Source organism: Lithobates pipiens, unplaced genomic scaffold (assembly GCF_037356315.1).
Source record: "Lithobates pipiens isolate NorthernLeopardFrog02 unplaced genomic scaffold, aLitPip1_a1.2 Scaffold_19, whole genome shotgun sequence".
NCBI classification, from domain to species: domain Eukaryota; kingdom Metazoa; phylum Chordata; class Amphibia; order Anura; family Ranidae; genus Lithobates; species Lithobates pipiens.
In genome coordinates this window covers 81,215,401-81,228,885 of record NW_027507764.1, presented here as the reverse complement: position 1 = coordinate 81,228,885, position 13,485 = coordinate 81,215,401, and the positions used below count along the sequence as shown (strand labels likewise).

At 46.3% G+C, this 13,485-nt stretch overlaps 1 protein-coding gene across 1 annotated transcript; it reads right to left on the bottom strand.

Moving 5' to 3' along the window:
• Nucleotides 1-2,127: 2,127 nt before the first annotated feature.
• OTUD1 (OTU deubiquitinase 1) lies at nucleotides 2,128-4,189 on the bottom strand. The gene has a single exon (XM_077490966.1). It carries the CDS (start codon nucleotides 4,118-4,120, stop codon nucleotides 2,957-2,959), a length of 1,164 nt encoding a protein of 387 aa, XP_077347092.1. The 5' UTR covers nucleotides 4,121-4,189; the 3' UTR covers nucleotides 2,128-2,956.
• Nucleotides 4,190-13,485: the final 9,296 nt, after the last annotated feature.

Genomic DNA, 13,485 nt, shown 5'->3' with positions numbered 1-13,485 from the left:
CAAGTCGCCCCCGTTCTGTACAATGGAACCGTTCCGACTCAGAAAAAAGGTTCCTGTACTACTTCTGGGCGACCTCGGGGCGACATGCATTGACTTCTATACAGAAGTCATCTGCAAGTTGCCGCTGAGGTCGCGGCGAGGCAAGTCGGTGTCGCCTCGCCTCGCCTGCAGTGTGAACCGGCCCTTAATATAATCTAATTACCCTATTTCATTCTTTTCATGTATAACATATTTTTAGAACAACACCAAAAATATCTTTATTATTTATTTACAACTATTAGCAGTTTGTTGATTGTACTATTTTGCCATACAACATAGACACATAGGGGGAGAGTTACTGGAGCACTCAGAATCTGGTGCAGCTGCGAATGGTAGCCAGATTCTAACTTCAGCTTGTTCAGTTAAAGTGGTTGTACAGTCATTTTTGGGACTTTTACCTACAGGAAAGCCTATAAGGCTTACCTGTAGGTAAAAAAAAATATCTCCTAAACCTGTACAGTTTAGGAGATATTCCCCTCACAATGCGCCGCTGACTGCAGCGGCGCATGCGCACAGGGGATTCTCGGCTGAAAGTCTGGCAGACGCCGGACCCTGCCAGGAAGAAAGTGACGATATCGCGACTCTGGCCTCTCACAGTGCCGGAGCCGCGATACCCGGAAGAAATGCAGAGGGAACATGTCAGCTCCCTCGGCGTGGATCAGGCCAGATGTCGGGGCCTCGTTCTAAGGTAAGTATTTCATAATGAGCTAGTTCATTAGCTCATTATGCCTTTTCCATTGCATGAGAGTAAAATAAAAAAAATAAAAAAACATCAGCGGGTATACAACCGTTTTAAGCTTTGACACTGAGCCCTGGTTCACACTGATGCGATTTGGCATGTCAAATTGGCGGCTATTGCCTGCAATGGAACCGTCCGAATCAGTGCGATGCCGACTTTGTGGCGCCATACCGGTTCCCAAAAGTCGTTTCTGTACTGGTTTTGGCGATTTCAGGTGCGATTTCAATAGACATCTGTGTAGGAAACCGCACAGATGTCTCTGAGATCGTCGGACTGACGCGCAGGAATTAAATCGTGCGAGTTCAGCTGAACTCATGCAATTTCAATCCCGCAGCAGTGTAAACCTGGGATTAGCCCTCGGTCCCATTGGGGCGATTTGACATGTACAATCGCAGCCTATTGCCAGCAATGGCACAGCACTTTTTTACCAAAGTAGTTCCTGCACTACTTTTGGCGACTTCAGGGGCGATTTCAATAGACAGCTGTGCATGAACCCACACAGATGTCTTTCAAATCGCTCCCCCCGAACACGCAACGAAATGCGCATTAGAAATCGTGCGAGTTCGGCTGAACTCGCACAATTTCAAAACCGCCTCCAATGTGAACGTAAGCTGAAACCTGGAAGCTGATTGGTTTCTATTCAGAGCTGCACTTGATTTTGCACGCTCCATTTTTAGTAAATCAACTTCTTTAATTTTTTAGCGGATGTTTTCTGAGACCTCAAAACTCTATCAAGGGTTACTCCTGGTTAGAAAGGCTGATCTAAATGGTCGTTTCAATTTCTGTACACTTACTATATTACCTTATACTTGTATTTCTCTAAATTATTGGAAATGTCAAGATGTTGCCATTTGTTACAAATAGAGAAAAGGACAATCCCTGGCTTTGATCTCACAAACATTTGAAATTGCAGCTAGCCAGTCATTATGGATCTGCAAGTCCAGCAAACTCAAATGCTGGTATTTGTAGTTCCATAAAATATGTAGCATTACATGTGGCAAGCACCAATCCGAATATACATCAAAAACAGTAAAATTAAGTATTCTGATAGGTTGATATTGGTTACAACACCCCAGATTTATGAATTAGTAACCCAAACCCAATGTGCCATTTTTTTTCTATTTTTAATAAAAAAACATTTGTAACATTTCAGAAAAAATATCGAATTTACCTTCTTAGTATTCTGCTGGTTTGAAATGCTACCTACAACAACCATGCTCTGCAAATTAGGGAAACACAGGGGTTAATACATCGCCCTGCTTAGATTATACACCAGGACCTTAAATCCTTAGGCCTCGACCAGATCAGGTACGAGACAAAGGAGTCAGAAAAAGCACATCGACAGTCGATTTGAAAAAGATAAGAAAACTTTATTCCTTGCGTACTAAACTGGGAATGTAACTATAAACATATATACAAATCCCCCATAATTACAAAACTGGAAAAATAGGAACTGCAATAATAAATATTGAGCTGCAACAGAAACAATCTCTTCGCCGTGCTGCCCCACCTCCGCTGGTCACTGGCTCACCACCAAGTATGATACAGAAAGTCCACTTCTACACAGCAGGGCGATGTGGTAAACAAACCGTAGCAAAAATACTTACTTTATAAACCAGTTTATGATGTACAAGAGTCATAAACCTGACAGAGTATAAATAGCACACAAATCCACTTATTATCCAAGGGCAAAGGGGTAGCCTGAGCTTGCAGGGCAGCTACACAAATCCAGTAACAGTTAAGGCATCAAGTCTGCGGTCAGTGTGAAGGTTTAAAGTGCTGAAAGCGTAGACTGGCGTGGCCTCACTCCTTCTCCCCGGGTGGTTGGGCCTAAAGCTGGCCACAGACAGAATATTCTGGGTAGTCAATGGTCTAATTGTTGAACTGCCTTTGTCATGTCCAACACCAACCTGTGTTTCTTTTTCACCAGGTACCATACGTGCCGGACATGGCCTTGGAACCCAGCCAACATGGAATGGCTTGCACAAAAAGTCCAAAAAGTTTCAAACTGTCCCATCAACTTTCTGATATTTTTTTTCCCCCCACAGTCCATCTACTACAATCGTCCTCATCACATACACTAACATACGAAGGCGCTGAAAACTTTTGTACCTGGTGAAAATTTGGTCTATGGCCACTTAAGGGATAGGGATAGGAGTCCACTTATGGAGTCCCATCTCAGGAACAGGCATTCTGCTCAATGTACATTTTGGAGAGGGAAATTGCCATGGACTTGGCCAATTCTTGGTCTCGTTGTCGTTGGGCCTGGTTCTGCTTGCTCCAATTTTCATACTCTGGGTTGGGCAGGGGCTCCTCGAGTATGGCATCGTAGTGGCCGTTGCTGAGCCAGCTGAGCCAAATGCTGGGCTTACAAGGGTCTTCTTCCCCCAGGTAGTGGACCATGGTGGACACGGTGGGGCATTCTGGCCTTCCTCCAGTGGTCAAATGGATGTCGACGTTGAGCATCTGACTCATGGCCAGCAGTTCTGGGTACCCGCCCCACGCCCCGTCCTGGGCAGCGTTGATCAGAAACTCACCAATGTCGCCCTCGATGATAAGGTTGAAGGTGTCCAGGTGGTCGGCTATGTGGTGCACGGTGCGCTCCCGTAGGTCAGAGTGCAGGCTCTGGTCACCATATACGGCCTTGCTGATGGCTCGGTATAAACAATTCCCATCTGGGATTATATGGAAGCGGTATCGGTACTTCTCTCGCAGGTACTTGTCCTGCTTTTCCAGCTCGGCCAAGTGCAGTGCCAAGCGCTCCTGGTGGGACTCAGTCCTGGCACTGGGCAATTGGATGGTAGCACTGGGGTGCCATGAGCTAGGGTTGGCACTGTTGTTCTCCTCTGGGTGCCAGTGTCTGGGGTTGGCACTGTTTTCCTCTTGGTGCCAGTGTCTGGGGTTGGCACTGTTCTCCTCTGGGTGCCAGTATCTGGGGTTGGCGCTGTTGTTCTCCTCTGGAGGCCAGTATCTGGAATTGGCATTGCTGCTGCTGTCCTCCTCGGTGTCCCACTGTCCGGGACTGGCACTGCTCTCCTCCTTATGATGCCAGTATCCGGGACTGGTACCGCTGCTCTTCTCCTCGGGAGAGGCTGGCCGCTCGGGCCTGATGGCTTCCTGCTGGACCATGTCGCTGAGCCAGCCCCGGAGATCGGACGAGGAGGGCGGCTGCTCCTGGCTGTTCTGGAGCTGGGCGGCCGATAGCTGCATTCTGAGCCCAGAGAACCGCCTCCGGCCTGGCTGCATAAGGCGGATCGGCACGATCCTCTCCGGGCTGCACATGGGTCTATGGTGGGTGTGAGCGCTGGAGGGAGCCGGGGGGAGGAAGGAGAAGGCGGGCATGGCGGGCGGAGGAGGAGGAGGAGGAGGAAGTCTCTGCTACAGAGAGAGGAGGAGACCTGATGACACTCCGCCAGGATGGGGCTCCCTTTATACCCGGCCGGGGGGTAAAAATAACCTCCTGCCGCATCGTCACCCCGATCACATGTCAGCGATGAGATAAGGAGGACCACATCATCATTATCACCCCGATCACATGTCATCTATAAGGGGCCTCTGATCTATATCCATCCATCATCATCATCCTGATCAGATGTCATCTATAAGGGTCTATAACCATCCATCATCATTATCCTGATCAGATGTCATCTATAAGGGTCTATAACCATCCATCATCATCATCCTGATCAGATGTCATCTATGGGGGCCCCTGCTCTATAACCATGTACCATCATCCTGATCAGATGTCATCTATGGGGCCCCCTGCTCTATAACCATGTACCATCATCCTGATCAGATGTCATCTATGGGGCCCCCTGCTCTATAACCATGTACCATCATCCTGATCAGATGTCCTCTATGGGGCCCCCTGCTCTATAACCATGTATCATCATCCTGATCAGATGTCATCTATGGGGCCTCCTGCTCAATAACCATGTACCATCATCCTGATCAGATGTCATCTATGGGGCCCCCTGCTCTATAACCATGTACCATCATCCTGATCAGATGTCATCTATGGGGCCTCCTGCTCTATAACCATGTACCATCATCCTGATCAGATGTCATCTATGGGGCACCCTTCTCTATAACCATGTATCATCATCCTGATCAGATGTCAACTACGGGCCCCCCTGCTCTATAACCATGTATCATCATCCTGATCAGATGTCATCTATGGGGCCTCCTGCTCTATAACCATGTACCATCATCCTGATCAGATCTCATCTATGGGGGCCCCTGCTCTATAACCATGTACCATCATCCTGATCAGATGTCATCTATGGGGCCCCCTGCTCTATAACCATGTATCATCATCCTGATCAGATGTCAACTACGGGGCCCCATGCTCTATAACCATGTATCATCATCCTGAACAGATGTCATCTATGGGGCACCCTTCTCTATAACCATGTATCATCATCCTGAACAGATGTCATCTATGGGGCACCCTTCTCTATAACCATGTATCATCATCCTGATCAGATGTCAACTACGGGCCCCCCTGCTCTATAACCATGTATCATTATCCTGATCAGATGTCATCTATGGGGCCTCCTGCTCTATAACCATGTACCATCATCCTGATCAGATCTCATCTATGGGGGCCCCTGCTCTATAACCATGTACCATCATCCTGATCAGATGTCATCTATGGGGCCCCCTGCTCTATAACCATGTATCATCATCCTGATCAGATGTCAACTATGGGGCCCCCTGCTCTATAACCATGTATCATCATCCTGAACAGATGTCATCTATGGGGCACCCTTCTCTATAACCATGTATCATCATCCTGAACAGATGTCATCTATGGGGCCCCCTGCTCTATAACCATGTATCATCATCCTGATCAGATGTCATCTATGGGGCCCCCCTGCTCTATTTCCATGTAGCATCATCCTGATCAGATGTCATCTATGGGGCCCCCTGCTCTATAACCATGTATCATCATCCTGATCAGATGTCATCTATGGGGCCCCCTGCTCTATTTCCATGTATCATCATCCTGATCAGATGTCATCTATGGGGCCCTCTACTGTATAACTATCAGTGATAAGGAGGGCTACATCATCACTATATATTAACTATATATAACTTCGTTCCTCCCAAGACCTCCTGCTCTCTAGCTCCCTCATCACCTCCTCCCATATCCGCCTCCAGCACTTCTCCCGAGCCTCGCCCATCCTCTGGAACTCACTACCCCAATCTGTCAGAATGTCTCAAAATGTATCCACTTTTAGGCGATCCCTGAAAACGTTCCTCTTCAGAGAAGCCTATCCTGCCTCCATCTAACAACTGCACTATTTTCTCCATGAGCTCATCCCCCACAGCTATTACCCTTTTGTATAACTTGACCCTCCCTCCTAGATTGTAAGCTCTAACGAGCAGGGCCCTCTGATTCCCCCTGTCTTGAATTGTATTGTATTGTAATGTCTACCCTAATGTTGTAAAGTGCTGCGTAAACTGTCGGCACTATATAAATCCTGTATAATAATAATAATAATAACTATATATAATAACTAGGACTGCTTCATCATCATTATGTTAGCGAATAGGGATCCTCCAAAATACTTTATAAGTATAATAACCATAGCTGCTTCCTTGTCCTGATCAGATGTCATCTCTGAGATTCCAGTACTATAAGAGGGGTGTATCTTCACAATAATAAAACTGGTGCTGTTTTATTACCCCAATGTTGGTAATGGTCGGCCAGAATGCAGCAGATCAACGTGAAGCCCCCTTAAGCCTGGCGCACAGAGTTTTTTTTTTGTTCATCCCAGCTGGCTGAACGAAAAAAACCTGTAGAGCTCAGGAGGAGCCGCTGTACTAACTACACAATGTTTACCAGCTACAAATACTGCAGTGGCTGACTTTTACTACAAGGACACTTACCTGTCCAGGGATCCCGCGATGTCGGCATCTCAGCCGATTCTTCAGTCAGCTTCGGGTGCAGGCACCGTCATCCTAGGTAAGGGAATCCTACTGCTCATGCGCGAGTCACACTGCTCTTTGTGAATAGCCCCACAGGCTTCTAGGACTTGTGTGTGTCCCAGAGGGCTGTGGTGGGAAGGAGGAGGGGCGAAACTTCCTTTGTAGATTGCTACAGTGATCTGACCTTAAAGTGGGAGAGAGTAAAACCAGGTACCCCCCCAAGTGTCAAATAAGGCAGTGGAGGGGTGCAAACCCTTTTGGGTGGAGCACTGCATTGTACAGTCAGCACTTGTGTTAGCCCTCTGAGGAGTGATCCAAGGTGGATATCTTTTCAGAGGGCATTTGACATGTGGAGAGAAATGTAATATCACTTCATCGCTGCCTTTTTTAAGCCCTAAAAGCCTGCATGGCATGTGTTTGCAGGGCGGTTGTGATGTCTCCTGATTCACTTCAATGGGTCATATATGGTGCCAAACACAATGTGGGGATCTTCTTTATTAGATTTATTTTTATAATGATGTGTATCAACCTCTGTTATGTCTGATAGCGTGTTCTAAGGTAAACACATTGTTCTACATGGTATATCATTACAAGGGGGGTTTAAATATTGTAGTGAGGAGGGGGGACATCAGAGGAGGGAGAGGAGTGATGAATGCTAGCCATAGGCATGCACCCCAAAGCTCAAACACATATGCGTGTGTTTCATGAGTATATATATATATATATATATATATATATATATATATATATATATATAAAGAGAATTTTTATTTGGTGAAATATTATGGGTCTAAACAGTGGCGGCCTGTCCATATGGGACGCCACCCCCTTAATCCATGGGTCCTGTCCCTGATTTACATGCAGGGCACTGGACACATGGATTCCAATGTTTTTTTATTTATTTATTTATTTTTTTAGAAGCATGTGATTACAATCTGAGGCTCTAATTGGCTTTAAAAAAGGGCGAGATGAGAATAATGGCCTGTACACACGATCCGAATATCGTACGAAAACTGTCTAAGGAAGGATCGTTCGATTTTCGGATTGTGTTTTCGAGAGCCGATCACGACAGTTCATCCGATATTATTTGACCGGACAAGCATGAAAATTTTCCTCGTACAATACCAGATCGTACGATTTTCCTTTAGTCAGTATAGTTGTCATCCGAAAATACAATACATTACACTACAACACATGACATACTTTCCAATTTTTTTTTTCCTGTCGTACGAGAATTTTTGTGACTTTATTTACCTATTCAGTTTCTACTTGTGACTATTAAGCGAAAAAGGTTGTACGATCTGTTGTACGATATTTGGATGGTGTGTACAGGCCATAAGGAAGACAATAGCGAATATTTATTCGCTATTGTCACACTGGGTGGGGGGCGGGGTGCGGGTTGTGTGACAATAGCAAATTAATATTCGCTATTGTCTTCCTGTTTAGGCCAATCTTGGCTCAGGAAGCGGGTCCTAAGACCTGATTGACCAAGAGGAGAAGCGATCCTATTGGCCCCCAAGAAGGAGGAGACGCAGGGGAAGCTGCCGCCCGGAGGAAGCCCGTGACCTAGATGGGGCAAGTCATACCTCCCAATATTTTGAGATGGGAATAAGGGACACCTACTAGAAAAAGTATGTAGGCATAGGACACGCCCCCTGCCACACTCCCTTAAAGGAGAATTAACCAAAAAAAAAGGATAATTGAATCCACAAGGGCTTTTTTTTGCCACTACTATTCCTTTATATTAACTTTTAAAATATACAAATGCAGTAATTTAGAATTTTGATGAAAGGTTTAGCACTGGGAAACACTTTTTAAAAGATAAATAGTGCATTATATATACAACTATATAAATCAGACCAAAATGAGGGACAAATGAGGAGGAATGAGGGACATTACTCCAAATCAGGGACAGTTGGGAACTATGGGTAAGTATGGGACCGATTGACCAGCCGATCGGCCGAAAATATACCACCAGCCGCCACTGGGTCTAAACAGGGGGAATGTGCGGCACGCAGGGTGATTGGGGTGTGCTCAGGCACACCTGGCACACCCTGTGCGCACACCTGTAATGCTAGCATACAATTGACCCAACTGTCATTTATTTACTTGCCACAGTGTGCTGATTGTGTATATTTGTCACATTGTTCACCCCCCATCAATATTCATTAGATTCCATTGTATGCAGGACATTTATTAGATCATTCCTCCATGAGATCATCACCCTGAACAGACACATCGCCCAATGCTGAGCGTACACACTTCTAATCATCACACCCTGCCGGGAAATCCTGGGCACTCCATGCCAGCTCTCCGTTCTATGTATTCTTTCTATAGGAAGTAACAATCACAGATCTGGATACATTGTAACACTTTAACAGACCCCCTCCCCCCGTCTACCACGCCTCCCCAGTGACGTCACCCCCATCTAGAAGGCTCGAGCTGCTTCCGCCTCTCTCTGGAGTTGTTTACATTCGGATTGGCTACGTCACCGCCCACAACGGCCGCTCCCCCCGCCCCACGCTCTGGTGATTCCCCTTTGTTTACTGTTGAGGCTAAGGCGCCGCCCATTGGCTGGATTGACAGCGCTAGCACCGCCCTTAATGATGTAATGGCTGTGCAGGGACGAGTCATGTGATCGGTATGTGTCAGTTCGGAGCGGCAGCTGTCGGGGTGATGCAGACTAGAAGGCTAGAGATATATATATAGAGATCTAGAGAGAGAGGTGACAAGTGTGCTTCTATTAGAGCGCTGCCATCACTTCCCTGAACTCATCATTTCATTCAACGAGAACATGACCTCACCGCTTACTGGGTGTACTGGTGTAATGTTACTGGTTACCAGCACAGGCTGACCCTGACATGGATGTGTTCTCTATAGACACGGCTGGGTGTTCTGTGTCCACTGTACACACCTGCATTCTGTCCTTCACCTGTTTGATTCTTTGGGTGATGTTCACACTTGTGCATTGTGTAAATGCACACAAAGTCATGCGATTTTCTGCAACGCAGAAAAATGTGCAGCCGCATTCATTCTTAATTAGGGATGAGCTCCGGTGTGTTCGCATGGACCACGTGCAGAGCCCGCCAGGAAGTTGGCGCAGCGCTGCGCTAATCACAGGCAGTGAGACATTGCCCGATCTCTGCAGTCGCACATCGGGGCAATGTCTCACTGCCTGTGATTAGCGCAGCGCTGTGCCCACTTCCTGCCAGGCTCTGCACGTGGTCCACACGAACACGCCTGAGCTCATCCTTATTCTTAATGGCACCCCATGCATCTTACTAAATCACATGATAACAAAGTACCATATGTTTTGGTAAGGAGAAATTTTTAAAAAGGGTTAGGCAGGTTTCCCGCATGTAGGGCGACTCATTGAATTTAATTGGCTGTCCTAAATGCGACTTATGGCTACACCTGCATCAGTGTGAACAGTGTCTTATTTCATCAGATGGCAATGCCAATCCTTAGATTAAGGATTTATTCACCCGGCTGTAAAAATGTTACTGATGTTATTACATGTGTTTTCTAGGAGGAAAATGTATATGGCGCACAGCAGCACAATTCTGTGACCGCTGTGTCTACCGGTTACTGGCCACTGCGAGCGGCCTACGTGTCATGTGATTCACATGACTAATCACAGTGATCAAATGATAACATACAAACTGTCATGAATGGCTTTCATTCATGGCAGCTTGCTTACTATTGTGATCTCTATGGTCGATCACAGTAATCACATAGCACAGGGCCATTCACAGCGGCCTTGTACCATGTGACTGCTGTAAGCAAACACAGCGATCACAATAGTAAGCAAGCTGTCTTTATTGAAAGCCATTCATGACAGTTAGAACGATTGCTGTTATAATGATTATCACTGTATCAAGCAATCACAGATTAAAAACTGTCACCAGTCATTGTCTCCAGTCACCACCACCAGTCACCGCCACCCACTCACAGTGTCACTAATCACCGCCACACCTGTCATAGCGTCCCTGATCACCATCATACTAGTCATATTGTCCCCGATCATCGCTGGACCAGTTAAAGTCGCTCTGCTCACAGCCACACCAGTTAGTCCCTGTACACACGGTTGGACATTCCGACAGAAAATCGGACCGCGTTGTCGGATAATTCGCCTGTGTATGGGCTCCATCGGACTGTTTCCGTCGGAAAATATCCGACGGACAAACTTTTAGAGCTGGGCTATAAAACTTTCCAACAACATGATCTGATCAGACTTTGTCCAATTGTGTGTAGAGAATTCCGATCGGACAAAGTGCCACGCATGCTCAGCTCAAATTCCTAGACCAAAGTTATTGGCTACTAGCCTGAACGTAGTCCTGTCCTAGCAAAATAACGTCATCACGTTAAGTACGATCTAATTTTCCGACAACTGTGTCCGACCGCGTGTATGCAACACAAGTTTCAGACAAAATCCGTCTGATTTTGTTGTTGGAATGTCCGACCCTGTGTACAAGGGCTTACAGTATCCCTGATCACCGCCATAGCAGTTACAGTGTCCCTGATCATGGCCAAACCAGTTAAAGTATGCCTAAACACCGCAACACCAGTTACAGTGTCCCTGACTAGTGCCACCCCAGTTACAGTGTCTCTGATCACTGTCAAACCAGGTACAGTATTCCTAATCTTAGCCACACCAGTTAGTGTCCCTAATCACCACCACAGTATCCCTGATCACTGCCACACCAGTTACAGTACCCTTGATCACCTCCACAACAGTTACAGTGTCCCCAATCACCGCCAAACCAGTTACAGTTTCCCTAATCATTGTCACACAAGTTGCGCTATCCCTAATCACTGCCATAGCAGTATAAAGTGTCCCTGATCACCACAACACCAGTTACAGTAACCCTAATCACCGCCATAGCATTTACAGTGTACCTGAACATGACCAAACCAGTTACAGTATGCCTAATCACCGCAACCACAGTTACAGTGTCCCTGATCACTGCTAAATCAGTTACAGTATCCCAGATCACCACCACACCAGTTATAGTGTCTCTGATCACCACCAAACCAGTTACAGTATTCCTAATCTTCGTCACACCAATTAGTGTGCTTAATCACCACCACAGAATCCCTGATCACTGCCACACCAGTTACAGCACCCTTGATCACTCCACATCAATTACAGTGTCCCCGATCACCGGCAAACTAGTTACAGTTTCCCTAATCACCACCACACCAGGTACAGTTCCCCTGATCATCATGATAGCAGTTTACAGTGTCCCTGATCATGACCAAACCAGTTACAGTATGCCTAATCACCACCACACCAATTACAGTATGCCTAATCACCACCATACCAGCTACAGTGTCCCTGAACACGACCAAACCAGTTACAGTATGCCTAATCACCGCCATAGCAGTTACAGTGTCCCTGAACACGACCAAACCAGTTACAGTATGCCTAATCACCACAGCACCAGTTAGTGTGTCCCTTGATCAGTGCCACACCAGTTGCAGTGTCCCTGATCACCGCTAAATCAGTTACAGTATCTCAGATCACCAACACACCAGTTACAGTATCCCTTGATCACCACCATAGCAGTTACAGTGTCCCTGATCACAACCAAACCAGTTACAGTATGCCTAATCACTGCAACACTAGTTACAGTGTCCCTTATCACCGCCAAATCAGTTACAGTATCCCTAATCACCACCACACCAGTTACAGTGTCCCTAATCACTACGACAGTGTCCCTGATCACTGTCACATCAGTTAAATTATCCCTGATCACCTCCACAGCAGTTCCAGTGTCCCTGATCACCGCAACACCAGTTACAGTGTCCCTGATTACTGCCATAGCAGTCACAGTATCCAGCCAAATAGGATGTGCAGTTGCTCCAGAACTCAGTAAATCAGGTAAAGCTTCATTTTGCAAAGAACACCCAGTCACCTGCAAAGAAAATAAATAACAGCATTTTTGTGTACAATTGGATGATGGAAGTCAGCAGAGCTTCTGCTCATTTACTAAGCTCTGAACTTGCAAAGTGCACAGTCTATAGGCTTGATTTACTAAAGGCAAATAAACTGTGCACTTTACAAAGTGCAGACTTAACGCTACTGCGAGAATGGCTTGGTGGGCACACCTCACTAAATTTGCAGGATGAGTCTTCACTCTGTACACATGCACAGGATTCTTTGGCCTAAAGGCTGGACCGCAGTTCTCCCCTGCAAGAAATACTGTGAGCTGTTACCCTTTGAAGGCGAACGCCAGTTCCTCCCTTTTTGGATAAGTATAGCAAGGAGATTACTGGGTGTAAGAGTACTCTCCTTCAGCAGAAGAAAGAGGCTTGTGTCTCTACCTGTAGGTCTGCTTCTCCTTGGGCAAACAGTTCAGGCTGAGCAAAAATGTTCTCCTGCCGAACACCCCACAATGCACTGCACGCTGGTGTATTCTAGGGCCCTAATTGGATGAAGCAATGCCTAAAACCGCTGGTCAGGTGCAAGGCTTTGCCAATTAGGACACAGAGCACTGTCAGAGCCCTGATTGGAGAAAGTGATGATGACTTTGTCCAATCATGGCTCAGTGCTCATAGTCCCACCCCACATTATAAAAGATTCCTTCCCGCAGGAAGCTTTTGAAGTATGTTGTTGGAGGGAAGATATTTTTTTTATAGTTTTTACATTTCTGTTAGCGTCAATCCTCAATTTAAAGTTCACCAAACACCACTTTTCATTTAATAAAGTGCACCCAATCACACATTTACCAGTTTCTATTAAATTTGGGTAATAAGCCCACCCCCCATCA